Source organism: Andrographis paniculata, unplaced genomic scaffold, assembly GCF_009805555.1.
Source record: "Andrographis paniculata isolate CXL003 unplaced genomic scaffold, ASM980555v1 Contig69END, whole genome shotgun sequence".
Taxonomy (NCBI): Eukaryota; Viridiplantae; Streptophyta; class Magnoliopsida; order Lamiales; family Acanthaceae; genus Andrographis; species Andrographis paniculata.
Window position 1 is genome coordinate 2,300,284 of NW_026137605.1, and position 17,760 is coordinate 2,318,043.

Here is a 17,760-nt window from a genome sequence, read left to right on the forward strand (position 1 = left end):
ACTTTCTTCCAAATAAATATCCAACTCTTACATCATAGAAATCCTAGAAAAATCATTCATACTTGCCACAAATTGATCATATTTCTTCAATGGATTTAGATCAAATGCATCAGTAGAAACAACATTGCGAGTCATTGCACCTTCCAAATCCAACATATCAACATCAACCACCGAGCTCGTATATGTAGAAGGCGTATCTTTAGATTGGTAATAAATCAGCAAATCATAACAATTTTGACAAACTTGATTAACTTTGATCTCTGCTCTATCACCATATATCCGATTAAAGTAAAATTCAATCAACTTCAACTTGTACATAGGATCCAATACAACAACAACCCTAACATGATATGGCAATCACTACAATATTTTTCATATTTTGCAAGCACTTACTTCGTCATTTCTTGAACCAACACATTTGAACTCTTCACCCATTTATCTAATTTTGATTTTATCTCACATATATGAGTAAAATAAAAATTTTATGTAGGATAAAGAGCTCCAGCAAACATCTCTGTCACCTATAGAAAATCTTCAATTTTTCATATATTTTAATTACAATTTTTCGATCCTCATTACTTGGCTCACTATTGTAATTTTTCTCTCGGCATTTAACTCATGGGAACATATCTTTATAGATTAAAAACGTCTTTAACTTCAAATAAGTAGAATTCCAACCAGTTTTGCAATCCAAAACTAACCTTCTGGAACAATTGATATGCAATTGACGAGAAACTTCTTCAAATTTCTCAATTCTAGAAGGTGAAGTAGTCTAATAAATCACACTATCACGGACTTTTTCAATTGCACCACTAATTATTTCCAACTCATCTCTAACAATCAAATTTAAAAAATGTGCAAAGCAACGTATATAAAGTACATTTTCATTCATCAACATATCTTTTGATGACAGTTTCCCCAAAAATTGTTGAATCATCGAATCATTGAGAGTACAATTATCAATACTAATAGTTGATAATATTTTTATCAATATTCCAGTCCATCAAAGACAAAATGAGGATATTTGATCAGACTCAGTAGTATGAAGAGCCGGTACATAAACAAACCTATGAAATAAAAAATTTGTTAGCAAGTTTCAAAGTCCAAGAGTCATCAATGTAATATCCAGTAATTGAAATAAATCATTTTTTATTATTGCTTGATGTTCACATGTCCGTTGTGGACTCATAACACTTGATCTTTTCAACCTCATAAATATTAAAAATGTCATCTTTAAAAGTATTTTTTGTAATCATGTTAAAACATGGCTGAAAAATACGAACAAATCTTCGAAAACCAAATGATCGACCATTGTCAATGGATAGTTATGTAAAATCACCATTGTTACAAGATCGTGCCTTGAATCTTCTTGATTAAACAAACGGGTTTCAAGTGTTTGACCTCCACCAAGTGTTTTTCTTCTCATTATCATAACACTTTGTCAAATGTTCATTTTCCTTTGTCTCTTTTTACAAATTTTTTTCAAAATGCTTCTTCAAATTTGTTGTTTCATAACCACTCGGTGCTTTGAGACGAGCTTTGCAATAGTTGCATTCTGCATATATTACATCATCAATCTTTTTTCCTTTCAAAATGATCTCATCATTCCGATGTCTTTTTTCTTTTACAATCGGTGGAGTCATTAGTTTTTAAACTATCATTGTTAGTATTTTCCTTCCAGAGTTTCTTGTGTATTCATATTTTTCTGAATGCTCCTAACCAACGAAATAGAATTGTCAGTCATTCGGAAGCCATCTACAAAATAATAAAATAATGCATTTGAAAACTATGAATTATCAATTAAGTTTTTAAAAAAAAATGAAAAATTGCATAGGCAGCAGACAATTGTCAGCTCAGGATTTGAATTAAAATTACATGCAGGATTTGAATTAAAATTACATGCAACCATCACTGCATTTGAATTAATTTCTAAATTTATACCAAATGGATTAATAAAATTATGAACTATTAAATGATCAATTAAATTTTCAAAAAAAAAAAAAAAGTACTATTGCACGCAGGCAGTAGGCAACAAACAACACAATGGCAGGGCAAAAGAAGAAAACATTTCACAATAATAATAATAATAATAATAATAATAATAATAATAATAATAATAATAATAAATTTGAGTCAACTACAATTATGGATAAATAAATTCTAATAACAGCAAAACCTATTGTTTTCTAAGACTCAATCCGACACTTTGGCAACAAGTCTGTCATTTCACCTAAAAACAACAAGAAATGAAAAAATAAAAAAAAAACCAAAGAATTTCACATATCCAACCAACAAATAATAATAATAATAATAATAATAATAATAATACAAATATATAATAAATAAAACACCACCATCTCGATTCAGTTTTGAATCAATCAACAAATCAAAAAATTCAATCTTCACCATTGGATTTAAAACTCAATCTAAACAAAAAAAATACATTATAATTGTTTCTTCATTCATTTATTTTTAACTTTGTCATACCCAAAACTCCAACAAATAATAGAAAAAATAAATAAGTAAAATTATACAATAAGTTACATTCTAGGAAGAACAACAGTTTGACGATGGTAGCTTTAGTTGGAGAATGGATTAGGCGAGGAAGATGGAATAAATCGACAAGAAAAAAAAACGGTGTTGTGGTGTGTCGCCTGCGTGCGAATAAATTGGTGGATGCTGTTATATTTTCTTAATTTTGAAAGTAAGGAGAAATACTTGGACTCTGCATGCGAATAAATTGGTGGCTGTTGTCATAATATAATTAGAAAAATAATTTTTTTTTAATTAAAAGTCAGGTCAGGTCTGGGTCCAGGTCGAGTATATGCTAGACCCTGAACCCAACCCGACCCCTAAATTTTCTATTAGACCCAGACCCGACCCTAGACCCGAATACTTGGACCCGACCTAGATAAATGGGTCGGGTCTCGAATCTACCCGGATTCATTGCCATCCCTAAGTGTGAAAGTTGAGAAAATCTCTTTATAAACTCAAGCAAGTTTCACGTGTATGGTTCAAGACACTTGTTGAGAATGTGCTTCATTTTGGATATGAGCAATCTCCGTATGATCATTGTTTGTTTATCAAGCATGTTGGATCCAATTTGTTGGTCCTAATTATATATCTCAATTTATTCAAAAAGCTAAATCTTTTCTTTACAAAATTTTTATTATTCTTGGGATAGAAATTAAAAAATTAAGAGATTGACTCGCTCTACCTTAGAAGCAATATATATTTGGCATCCTTAATGATATGAAGATGTTAGATACTAATATTGTGTTCACTCCACTGCTAACAGACCTATGACTGTCTATAATGGATGGAGAGCCTTTTGATAATCGAAGACTCATTGACAGACTTTTGTACTTGAACTTCTCTAGACCAGATGTTGCCTTTGCAACTCAATAGATGAGGCTGAATGTGAACAAGTCCTCAACATCACATTGGAAGTATAGTTGTCAAACAAACAAATAGTTAGCAAACTAGATCGGTTCAGTTCGTTTGAATCCGTTAAGAGCTTGTTCGTTGAGCTAAATGAGCCAAACACGAATATAAATGTTGGCTCATTATGTTCACGAACGAATTCGAGTTTATTCACGAACGTTTAACAATATTTATTAAGAAAGTAAATTAATATTTTTATATTTAATAAGTATATTTATCTTTATAAATATTATATTTAATTCTATTCAATTTAAATTTATTAATATAAAAATTATAGGGAAAAAATCAATTTTGGTCCCAATATAATTAAAATTAATCAATTTTGGTCCAAATATAAAAAATTTATCAATTTTGGTCCCAATATAACCAAAATTTATCAATTTTGGTCCCAATATAAACAATTTCAATCAATTTTGGTCTCATTATAAACAATTTTTATCAATTTTGGTCCCACCGTTAAAAAATTAACGAAAATTGCTGACGTGGACATGACGGAGGTGACGTGGCAGTTGACCTGGAAAGTACACGACCATATACAATTATACACGGCCATGTTGTTACATGGCCATGTATATTTCAGTATATAATTGTACATGGCCTTGTAACAACATGGCCATGTTGTTACACGGCCATGTACAATTATATACGGCCATGTTGTTACATGACCATGTATATTTCAATGTATAATTATACATGACCATGTTGTTACACGGCCATGTATAATTCTACACGGCCGCGTATCTTTCTGTTTCGGTCTAAAATTTTAATTTTTTGTTATATTTTTAATTTTTTTTTTAATTTAGAATAGTTGATATAGTTAAAATAGAAAATAATAATAATAATAATCATAATATAATTAAAATATATCAATTTTAGTTCAAATATAAGTATTTATTGTGTATGTTCTTTTGGAAGATTTTGTCTAAAATTATACTCCTATTTAGCAAAAATTTCAATACATTAATTAGATGTTTGTAAGAGAAATATTTTTGCTAAACAGTAGAATTTTAGACAAAATCTTCCAAAAGAACATACTCGATAAATACTTATATTTGAACTAAAATTGATATATTTCAATTATATTATGATTATTATTATTATTTTCCATTTTAACTATATCAACTATTCTAAATTCAAAAAAAAATAAAAATATAACAAAAAATTAAAATTTTAGACCGAAATAGAAAGATACACGGCCGTGTAGAATTATACATGGTCGTGTAACAACATGGTCATGTATAATTATACACTAAAATATACATGGTCATGTAACAACATGGCCGTGTATAATTGTACATAGCCGTGTAACAACATGACCATGTATAATTATACACTGAAATATACATGGCCTTGTAACAACATGGGCGTGTATAATTGTACATGACCGTGTAACAACATGGGCATGTATAATTGTACATGACCGTGTAACAACATGACCATGTATAATTATACACTGAAATATACATGGTCATGTAACAACATGGCCGTGTATAATTGAACATGACCGTGTACTTTCTAGGTCAACTGCCACGTCACCTCCGTCATGTCCACGTCAGCAATTTCCGTTAGTTTTTTAACGGTGGGACCAAAATTGATAAAAAATTGTTTATAATGGGACCAAAATTGATGAGTTTTTTATATTGGGACCAAAATTGATTAATTTTGATTATATTTGGACCAAAATTGATTTTTTCCCAAAATTATAATAACTATTAATTTAATTTAATTTTTTTTAAATGTTAAAAATATTAAGAAAATCTCTTAACGAGCCGAGTCGAACCGAATACAACAAAAAAATTGCTAAACTAACCGAGCTCAAACAAAATTTTCAGCTCGTATCTCTTAACAAACAAACTCGAATCATTAACGACTCGAACTCAAACATGACAAGCTCGGCTCAACTTGGCTCATTTATAACTCTAATTGGAAGACAACTATTCATCTGTTTAAATATCTTAGAGGGTCAATGAATTATGAGTTTAAATTTGACTCAAACAACTCATTACAATTAGAGACTTATTGCTATGTTGATTGTGGCAATTGCGTAGACCCTTACAAGTCAATTACAGGGTATTGCATTGTTGCAGAAATTCCAAAAAATCAAGAAGGCAAACAAAACACAATGACACAAAAATTTGGTTACCCAATTCAATCAGAATTATCTATGTCTGGGGCTTTACCAAGCCAGAAATTTTACTATAGAATAGAATATACAAAACACTTGTTAAAGTGAAAATACCTTGATATTTATAGTCTAAATCTATGTCAATAATATTCAAATAATATATCTAGATTTAGAATGTAATATTCAAATTATATCTCTAGATTTTAGGATATGATCAGGCTTTATATCTCAATATGCATACACTTTGGGACCAATCGTATTTTTTAGAAAGTAAAAAAACAATGCACTGTCAACATTTCTTCTACAGAAGCAGAATATAGAAACATGTGCACTAAATTAGCATTTCTTCTATAAAAGCAGCTGTGAATCTCTTACATTCTTAATACTCTGCAAATTACAGTCTCAATTGAAGCAATTCTTTGTATGTTCCTAGGGTGTGTTTGTTTGGGGATTTGGATTTTGAATTGGAATTTGAATAGTAAAAATTTTGAATTTGAATAGTTGTATGATGTAATATAAATAGGTGTTGATGTGATGTTTTGAATATAAAATTAATTTTTAGTATAATATAAAAAATAAAAAATAGTTGTTTGATTTAATATTTTTGGGAGAATAAAATAGGATGAATAGTAAAAATCTAATATATCCCCCAAACAAACACACCCTAATGTATTGATTGGAGAAAAGAATAGCATATTGATTTATCATTGTTATGTGAAAAAGAATTCATTTTTTAAAAACTTATACTACTATAAATTATCTTGTGACTTTTACTCTAAAAAATTGTTTATTTGGTTGGTATAATTTTATTTCGAAAAGAAATAGATAAATTATTTAGATACTATTTATCAATAATAATATTTTAAAAAATATTATATTAAATATATAAAACATTTTACTTTTTCAAATCTTTAAAAATCCTCTGTTACACAAAATATTTGTTCAAATAAAATACAAAATAGAAAATTGTCTATTGATATTTACAAACCATAAGTCCTCTTAGCATCGACTTGTCTCCTATTAATAGTATGTTTCTTTAGTAGAAGTTTTTTTAAATTTTATTATTTGAATTTTATATTTTTAAAAAAAATATATTCATAAAAATATTTCATCAAACACTATTTTCATATAAAATTCAAATCAATTTTTTTTCAACTTCATACAAAAAAACACACTCGTATATATAATTCATTTATTGCCTTCCGTAGGTAAAATAGGAAAAGGGATAACGGTAACGGATCGATCATAACGCCGTCACCGTCTCAGCTAACGGCGGAGACGGCGGCAATCTGGCGGAGAAACTCTTCAACGGCGCCTCGTCGTCGAATTCAAATCCATCCTCGAAATTCAGCGCGTAGCTCAACGGATCGTATCTGAACTCCGCCATAGAGTACCGCCGGCTCTTCACTCCGGCGATTCCGAAGATGGAGCAACACGCCTCTTTGATCTCCGACAGTGACTGATGATCGTGCGGCGGCCGGGATTTGCCACACTCGATCCAAATTAGCGTCGGATTTTCGTCGGAGGGGAGAGGAAAGTGGCGGCGCCGGCGCCGGCGGTGGAAGCAGCAGGAGAAGCAGAGGGATTGCGTGAGTCTGTGAAGTAGAGACGGCGGGGTAGAATAGTCATTTAAGTCCATTGCGGAACGGTCCTTCGCGGCTGCGGTATTTATAGGAGGGTGAAATGACGGAAAAGGACATGGACTGGGGTAGGTTGAGGCTGTGGACTGTGCGAGTGGGGAAGGCTGTATTTAACGTTTAGGTCTTATCTCTATTCTATAGTTTGAATTTAGTTTAATAAATACTTGCTATCTATTTATTTATTTATTTTTTATGAGAAATTTTAAAAATATTAATATTATATTAAAATACAATAAAAATAAATATAAAAAATGTAAACTATCCTTATTAATATTTATATGATATAAAATTAATGATTTTTATATAATATATTATAAACTGCAAAAATATTTATAATATTAAATAAATAGTATTCTATCTGTCCATAACTATAGTCTAGGTTGTATTTAATACAGAATTTAAGTGGGTAAAAAAATATAAGTAAAAGACTTTTTTGCTTTTGTAAGTGTATTAGTATAAAAAGTAATGACAATTGTGCAATAATAATAAAAAAATAAGGTTAATTTTATAGGGATATAATTATTTATGGAAATGAGACTATTGTTTTGAGACGAACTAAAAATGATAAACAAAACTATTATATTGGGACGGAGAGAGTATAATTATTAAAAAATAAATAAATAATTTGCTACTCGACAGATGAAAATAAGTTAAGAGACTAAGGAGTATTATTCTAGACAATATTTGGAAATGAAACTTAATGATAATTTATATTAAGTGCAATAGTAATTAACAACATGGATACGGATACGGTGCTAAAAAAATAATTTCAGCATCATGCTGAATAACTAAAATTTAATTATATATGATTATATTAATTATATTATTTAATTATATAAATTAAGATAATTATTTTTACTCATTCAGAAACAATTTTCTTCAGCATTTAATCCTCTTTCATTAAGTAATGTAATATGTTTGAAAATTAGTCATTTGTTATGTTTTGATTTTTCATTTTTGTTTTTGTTTTTGTTTTTTATATTATTTTTATACTGTAACATGAATTTAATTAGATTGATTAAAATACTCATCACAAAATAATGCGATTGGTTGTGGTTTTCTTATCCCAAAATTCTCAAATTTTAACATTTATACTATGTGTTTTTTTTAAAAAAAAAAATATCAAAAAAATTCACCAAACATTTCATAAAAAATTATTTTAGTATAAAACTCAAATTAAAATCTTTTTAAACTAAATTCAATAAAACATTTATTTAAATAATATTTTGATCTGATTAAGCAATATATTTCTATTATAAATTGGAGGGAGAAATAGTGGTAGAGTGTGTTTAAAAAAAAAACCTCATCATGTATACCTCTATTCTCGGATTTCTTTGTTAAACTAATTTTCACATGATTTTTAATGTATATATATATAATATATTCCCTTCGTTCCATGAAATTAGTCCAGTTTCTTTTGGGCATGCAATTTAAGAAATATTGTGTTAGGTAGTTAATTAGTTTGATTAATGAATGTAATGAAGTGTTATATTAAATATTTTTTATTTGGTAAATTGTTAAATCAAAAGTTAAAATATTTTTTATTTTAATTTTTAAATATTGAATTTTTTATTTATTGATATTATTTAAATATAATAATAACAACTGTATTTATTGTAAATCAATACGTGCATTTAGATAAAAAAAAAATTTTAATAACTTAAATATAATTTATACAATAAAAAATGTAATAAAAAATTATATAAACAATAAATAAATTTTTTCGAATTTGGTTGTTGTTAGAGATAGTTCGTTATGACATACCTTTAATACCACATTGCATACGTACGGTACAAAATTTTTGGTATGATATTTTACCGTACCGTACAAATATTTTGGTACACTGAATTTGCGAATAAAAAATACTGAATTACGGAAATAACATGCATACTCGTAAAAAAAATACCGAAAAAATTTCAAAATTTGATACAATATGACTTTTTTTGTATGATAACAATATACAATAAGATATTTTCAGTGTACATAGATAATTAAAAAAATTGGTATTTTTGTATATACTGATTATTTGATACAATATCGATATTTTTTAAAAAAAATTAAAAAAATTGGTACGGTATACTATAAATTTCGATATTTTCGGTATACTATCTCAAACCATCTCTAACTGAATTGTATACACGGTATTAGAATATAATATTTTACATCAAATACCGAAATTAAAAATAAGTTTATAATTTTGCTTTATAAATAAGTTTTATTTTTTATTTTTTTTTTGAACAAAGAAAAAAAAAATCAATATCAAATCTCATTTTTAATTAATTTTCCAGCTTAAATTTTTAAATCAAACATCAAACTTTATTATATATTACATTAAAATTTGATTTTAAAATTAAATGAATATTTATTTATATAATATATTTACTATTTTTATTATTCAAAATTTTAGTCAAACTTCTAAATTTATAATTAAGAATAATAAAACTAAAAATATTAGTAAGATAATAAAATATAGTTAAACTTTTTTAATTAGAAAGATTAATTATTAATTATTACTAAAATAGAAAAGTGGACTAATTTAATGGGACGACTAAAAAAAGAAAAATAGACTAATTTCGTGGGATGGAGGGAGTAATATAATATATATTTTATTATTTAAATTTTCTCATACTTTATATTAAAAATAATATCTCAAACTAAAATATTATTCAAAAAAGACTTTGTTTATAAATTTTCAATATACTCCCTTCGTTCGATAAATATAGTTTTAATTGGGTTGGACACGAAATTTAAGGGATATTGATATTATATTGGTAGTTCGTAAAAAGTATGCATAAAATATTTTTTTTGTTCTTGTGAGTGTATTATAATAAATAGTAGCAGCGATTGTGTAATAAAAATGAAAAAGTAAAAGTAGTTTATGATGCTATGTTTATTTATGGAAATAAGACTATTGTTTTGAGACGGACAAAAATGATAAACAAGACTATTGTATTGGAACGAACATAGTATTTTTTTTACAAAAATTAATACATTACATACACTTTTTATTTTTATATTATCTCCAAGATATGAATTTGTTTATTTGAGGTTTAATTTTGATTTTCTTATCATTTTTCTAAAAATAATGGTTTAGACATGATGGCGTGTGTGATAAAATAAAAATAAAAATTATTCTTTTCGTTCTATTTAAAATGTTCATTATTTTTATTTTTTTTTATATTTCATATAATTTATATATTTTACTTTTTTTAAAAATAATTATATATTTAATTACCTTTTAAATTTTTTAATTTATAATTTTTTAATTTTAATTAAAATATATAGTCATTTTAATTTTAACTTATAATTATCTGTATTATATCATAATTATTTTTAATAATATATTTTTAATACTTATAATTATTGATTTTTTTAAATTCTCGTATCTACAATAAATATGACATTTTATTGAAAAAGGAAAATTATATTTTTTATAAAAAATTATTAGTTGTCGTACACAAATGCAGTACGTAGCACTTCGTTGGCATACACTTACCGTAGGTGTAGATGTTTGTGATTAGTTAGAGAAACCTATATATATATACCACGATGTATTAAAAAAAATCAATTCTCCAAGTCTTCCTCCTGCTCATTCTCTCTGTACGGCATTAATTAGATTAGATATATATGCAAAGATAAATATAATAATATATACTTACAATATACATACATATACATATTATATATATATATAATTACCGACTTATATATTACACTTATTATATAACATTAGTTAATTAAATAAAGCAATTCAAAGTAAACAAATGAAATCATTTGATTTTAATTTAAAATTTGAGATTTTAATTTTATTGTTTTTATATTAATTTGATAATATTTATGACAACAAATAATATATTTTTATTGAAAATTGAATAATAATATGCATACTAAACCATCCTATATTTAACTATATAGAAATGGCCATTCGAACCGGCCCGGTCCAATAAGATTCTAAATTATGTTGGGCTGGAGCCTGAAAAGTTTGGCCCGAGGACGACCTTGTTTAAAATTGGGCAATGCCAGGCCAATCCATTTTAATTTTTTAAAAAAAATTTCAACTTTTTTTTTTTCTTTCTTTTTCATTTAATAAAAATTTTACTAAACTTGCAACCAAATATAGAAAAGATAACGCCTTTACTATCAAGCTACAACTCAAATTTTGTTATTACTTTATTAATTAATATACACATAAATATATTAATTTTAATAAACTAAGTCGGGCCAAGAACGGCCCTAATTTCATAAGCCTGGATATTTCCGGTTCATTAGTGTGTCGGGTTAGGTACAGTTCGAAAAATATCGAACCTATTTTCGGAGGTCCAAATATAATTCTTTTGTGCTGAATTCGAATCGAGTTTTGGAACTGTTATTATTTTTGCCACATCCACATGTTTAATTTGTATATGCATTTATGTTTGATTAACTACTAAATATATAGTATTTTTTTTTAAAAAAAAAACAATAATACTTCATATAATTAGTGTGTTCACTTAAATTAATGTTTATTGATAATATTATCTAAAAAGTATAATACGTATATATATATATATATAATATTTTATTTATTAAAAAAATTAATAATTCAATACAAAATATTTTATTTGTCTAAGTTAATCATGTCACAATATCCTAGTATGAAAGCTAAAATTATAATTATAAAAATATATGAATATTTTTAATATTAAGGACCGAATAAGTAGTATTTTAAGGTGTGTTTGTTTTGTGCTTAGGTATGAATTTTTTATTTTTTTTATGTAATGTATAAAGAATTATATAGATAATATAAAAATAATAAGTGTGTAGTATATTAATTATTTTTTAAAAATATGTTGGAAAATATTTGGAAAAAAAACAAACCCTTAATGTAAAAGGTGGGATAGATAAAAAAAAAATAGGTGTGACAGTAATATTAAAAAAAAAATTAATTAAAGAGTTAATTAAAAATAGTAAGGTAAATAAATAATAATAATAAATTGATTATTACTACTTCCTCCGTTCGAGAAATTTAGTTCTAATTTTTTGTAAAAATACAAAAGAATGGAGCTAAATTTATGGGATGGAGTGAGTATTTGTTAACATAGAAATAATAAAATTATGAATGGATAAAAATTTTAATTATACATAAATTTAATAGATAATTAAAAAATAATATAATTATTGGACAAATAAGATATTATTCTCTCGGTCCTACTTATCATATTCATATTTTCATTTTTATGCGTCCCACTTACCATGTCCACCTACTTATTTTGTCACTTTTTTTTTAAAAAAAAAATAATTATACACTTTAATCTTATTTAAAATTTTTTTATTTAATTAGACTAATTAGATAATTATTTTCGTTAACACATTTTTAATTATATACTAAATATATCCTCATAAATTCTCGTATTTACAGCGGACATGGATGGACTATTTTTTATCTTATAAACATAACTTTTTTATATATACCATCCATGCATGCAAAGATACAAAACAAACATATAAGATGTAAAAGAAATAATATTATAAATTTTAATTTAACAAATTTGTCCAACAAATTTTTTTATTGTAATTTCAAATTTATTTAAAATAAAATGACGGTTTAAATTTTTGGTAAATAAAGATATTTTATTTAAAAAAAATAAATTATAAATACACAATAATTTTTCATATTTTTGTCATAAAAAATACAAAATTTGTACTCCCTCCGTCCACACATAAAATATATAATTACTTTTGGCGCGGTGTTTAAGAAATAATAGTATTTTAATTATAGTGGGTAGTTAAAAGTAGTATAATGCTATTTTTACCCTTACTTTCTGGTGTAAAAGTAATAATTTGATGTAATTTTATCTCTTTAAGTAAAATATAAATCTCACGGCGTAGTATTTCAATTATAATTATTTGTATCAATATCTCATTACACAAAAAGAATAAAATAAAATAAAATAAAAGTATAAGTAATACTTCCTACGCCAAAAGATTTAGTCTTATTTTTTCTAGTTTCGTCCCAAAATAATTATCTTGTTTTTTTACGTTGTAAATATAATCCTTATTTTATAATAAAATTATTTCTATTTTTTCAAACTATGTTTAATTATTATTCTAATTTACTTTTTAAATTTTTAAAAAAGTAAAGATATTTTAATTTTTAATTTTTAATTTTTTACTTTATACCATCAACTAAATATTTATTTTATTTTATTAAACTTATACATCAAAATTGAATACATACGAATAAAGGAAGGAACAGTAATTAAGTAGATGAAAGTGGCGAGTCAAAAAAGGAGATTTTAATGTTAATCCACACACTCTTCACTTTCCGCGAAATTCCCTTTGAGATTCTCAGAAATCTCCCCACATCAGAATTTCCGCCATGGAAATCTCCACGAAGCTTCTCCATCTTCCTTCACCAATAATTAATAAATCTTTTATATAACTCAACTCAACTCAACTCATCTCCTCTTCTCCTCAGCTTCCCCCAAAATCTGTCCGATCCGCAGAAATGTCTGGAATGCTCCCTGGAGTTGAAGCCGCGAGAAGGCGACGAACTCACCATCGAGACGCGAAGAACAGCAGCGATGGCAGCAGCAGCAGCAGCAGCAGGAGATCGTCTGCTTCCTGTCTCTACGCGGCAAAGGCTTTCGAAAAACTCCACATCTCTCTCACAATTCCGTATCTGCGCCAGCACAAGGTACGGCAAATCCCTAATTTTGTGGTTTTAATTTTTTTTTCGGCCTAGGGTTTGGGAATCGATCGATTTGTGATTGAGAAATGGTTGATTAGGCGCGCGATTGAGTAAATTGACGAATTGGTGCGTGTGATTTGCAGAAATTTGGCGATGGCGATGATGATGAGCTTGACGCCGTAGCCAGAGAGGCTAAGAAGAGATTGGATCTGAGATTGCAAACGCATTTCGATAAAAGGAAATCGAAGGGTTCTTCAAAATGATCTGGATTGATGATGAAGTGATGATGATCTGTTAAGATCAATTTTAGTGTTGATGATGAATAGAATAGTATAGAGATAGTCGAGTCGAGTTGTTCTTTAATTCCCTTTGTACATATATATACAGGATACTCAAATACGAGGTTTCAAGAATGTTCATCGATTTGTTGGTGTGGGTTCCGGAAGTACTCCAAATAGTCTGTTCGTTGTTGGATTGGAGGCTGCACAGCTTTTTCGATTTTACACGAGGCTTCGAGCCTAGACAATCAATTTCGATTGATTTAAAATAACATCTATTAAAATTCGGATTAATCTACCGGAAAACGGATAAAAATAAGCTAGAACATAAAGCCATGTAATTCTAATTAAAATATCTAAAAACGGAACTAGAACATAAAAAGAAAATAGAGAAAAATACGAGTTGATCTTCTTGTGCGTGTGTGTTGCATTTTCTTTTTAGTTTTAATCCTAAAATAGAATAATCATCTCTTTCACTAAAGAGGCGATTACAATTATTTCTCCACCACTTTCAACCGCATGGTAATCTCCCACTGCTATTTTCAATTTCCTGGTAACCTCGTTCCACTACCTCCTAACCACCTGATAACTTCTTTTCATCAGCTCCTTGATAACTTTCTTCCATAAGCTCTTAACCATTTGATAACCTCCTTCCATCAGCTCCCTGATAACTTTCTTCCATAAGCTCCTAACCACTTGGTAACCTCCTTCCATCAGCTCACAACCGCTTCCATTGTCTCTGAATCGGGTTCCACTTGCTCTAAACTTTTTCCATTACCTCTGAACCAGATTTGCTGCTTACTCCAACTTGTTTCCATCGTACTCCTAGCCGGTCTACGGGGATGTATTCCAACAGTCTCGAGTTAAATGGAATCTTCAGTTTTCTTCTTGTTGGCTTATTCCATGAAGCTTTTTGAATAAAGTATGAGAGTGCATAGACTCTCTATTAATGTTAAGTATGAAATTATTAACCCAGGGCCAACGGAGGTAGTTATCCATGATCTATGGAAGCTGTTGCTTTCTATCTTGTGGGGACAATCTTCCTCTGTTTCGTGGAAACATCGCAGTCCCATGAAAATAGTTGTTTTCAACCCAATTGAGACAACACTTTCTGACCTTATGGAAACATTGTTCCGGGATGAAGTCGCCATAGTCCAAGGAGTTGCTGCCCTAAGGTCCATGGAGATTGCTGCTTTCGGCTATGTGGAAGCACCACAATCCAATGGAAACTGTTGCCTTCGACTATGTGGAGGCAACAGTCTTTGGCTCCGAAGCTTGAAGCTCCATTGGTGTTGAACAGCTTCGTGGCCAATGAGCTCTGCCACCATTTTTGTCTTTAAGTCTCCTTGTTCAGGTGCTTTTAGACCCATGTCCAACGTATATATATCACTCACATTCTCTTATTTTCTAACATGTCTGTCTATCTATATATCCAATGGTTATTTTGTTCAAATCCGATTTTACTGAAATAAGCTTCGTTTTGTTTTTAATAAATTATCCTAATTAATATATATTTCATTTTATAACTATTAAATTAAATGTGTAAAAATTAAACAAATAAATCCTCACATCCCAATTCTTGTGTTTTTTTAGGGAATTTGGGGAAATTTGAATTTAGATTTGGTTTTTATTTAAATTTTGAGTTTGAATTTGAATTTTGGTGTTTTTGTGTTTAGGTTTGGTCGAGGATTCGGGGAGTTTTGATATGATTGATTTGATGAATAATAAATATAATAATATGAATGTGTATTAATTTGTATAATTTAATTATATATTTATATTATATCTATATCTATATCTATATCTATATATTTAATTTTTTATTTATCTGTATTATAAAAAAATTTATTCTCTACAAAATTAAACATATATTATATATTCCCTCCGTCCCAAAAGAGTTGTCTTATTTTTTCATTTTTGTCCGTCCCAAAACAATTGTCTCATTTTTTTATTTAGTAATTGTGGTCCCCCATTTTATAACAAAATTATTTCTACTTTTCTAAACTATTCATAATTATTACTCTAATATACTTTTTAAATTTTTTCAAAAAACAAGGGCATTTTAGTATTTTATATTTTACTTTATATCTATTATTCCTTAATTCCCGTGTCAAACAACACCCAGGCATCTCTTTTGGAACAGAGGGAGTATATTTTATTAAATTATACATATTATAAAAATTCAAATTTATATTTATAATTTAAATTAAAAAATAAAAAAAATTAGGACAGTTCTGTGCAATGTATAGAGCTTGTACAGCTACTGTTGGCCCGGTTTTTTTTGGCCAAAACTTATGTGTAGAAACACACCCGAGTTGGGTTTTAGGTGAGTTATTTAATTAATATTCAATCCATAATACTAGTATCAACAAATTTTTAAATATATGTTAAAGTTTATAAATTATAGTATTTTAATAAATATATAAAATAAGAATATTATTTATAAAAAAAAATTATAATTAATACTATAAATTATTTTTTATAAAATATAATAAGTTCAAATATAAATAAATATATATTGAATGTATGTATGATATAGGTTTGTTTGCTTACATTTTTTTCAATATGATTTTTAATATTTATTATATATTTTTTTAAAAAATAAAAAAATCAACATTTAAAATAAAATATTCAAGTCAACATTCAAAATGACTCCATCCAAATCAGTTGGTTCTTTTTATTTGGGATACAATATTTAAGGTAAATGTATTTAATTAGGTAATAATATTGAATTATGATATTATTTTATTAAATTTTAATTTGAGTAATATTATTGATTTTGTTAATATATATGATTAAAATAAATACTACAAAATATGTATTAAAATATTTTAAATATTATATCTTAATAAAATATATGCAATATGGATACCATGTTGTAGAGAGTAAAATTTTAAATAATAAAAATAAAAAAATATATATTTATTTATTTATAATTAAGATAAAATTAATTTTATTAAAGAGTAGAAGTTTTAAATGTGATAAAAATATTTGTTGATTGAGGAGAGAGATACAAATAAAAGAGTTTCAAGTGAGTCCTATATTGTGTATTATGTAATATGTTATTAAGTTAATTAAATTGATTTATAGTTGTTAAGTATTAATAGATTTAGTAAATTTTACTAAAAATAAAAACGGATCAATTAAAGTGGAACGGATAAAAAAAAAAAAAGAAAAAAAAGGCAATTTAAATGAAACAGAAGGAATATTATTTTCTATATTTTCGACACTATTTTATACATCATATAAAAAATTATTTTAAATCAAAATACTAAACAAATAAATCCATAATATTTGAAAAAAAATAAATATTAAAATACTATTAATTTTAAATGTTTGTGTTCGGATATTGTGACATATTTTTAATTAAAAGTTTAAATTAAATTTTTTTTATAAAAAATTCAAATAAATTTAATTTAAAAAGATACGAAGAAGATTTGAACCCGAGTCATTTGTCAAAAGGACATTATTCATCTCCGTATATATTTTATTTCATTGACATTTCACATTAAATTTATTAAATTAATAATACATATACTCATATAATAAAATTATACTAAAATTCTAATCATTTAAAACAATTAATTGAATGATAATATAATA

The 17,760-nt window shown here is 26.7% G+C and overlaps 2 protein-coding genes across 2 annotated transcripts; one reads left to right on the forward strand and one right to left on the reverse strand.

Moving 5' to 3' along the window:
- Positions 1-6,675: 6,675 nt before the first annotated feature.
- LOC127263871 (uncharacterized) lies at positions 6,676-7,350 on the reverse strand. The gene has a single exon (XM_051293144.1). The coding sequence runs from the start codon at positions 7,206-7,208 to the stop codon at positions 6,813-6,815; it is 396 nt and encodes a 131-aa protein (XP_051149101.1). The 5' UTR covers positions 7,209-7,350; the 3' UTR covers positions 6,676-6,812.
- A 6,175-nt stretch (positions 7,351-13,525) lies between these two features.
- LOC127263764 (uncharacterized) lies at positions 13,526-14,304 on the forward strand. Its single transcript, XM_051292969.1, has 2 exons — positions 13,526-13,885; positions 14,023-14,304. Exons 1-2 carry the CDS (start codon positions 13,697-13,699, stop codon positions 14,140-14,142), a joined length of 309 nt encoding a protein of 102 aa, XP_051148926.1. The 5' UTR covers positions 13,526-13,696; the 3' UTR covers positions 14,143-14,304.
- Positions 14,305-17,760: the final 3,456 nt, after the last annotated feature.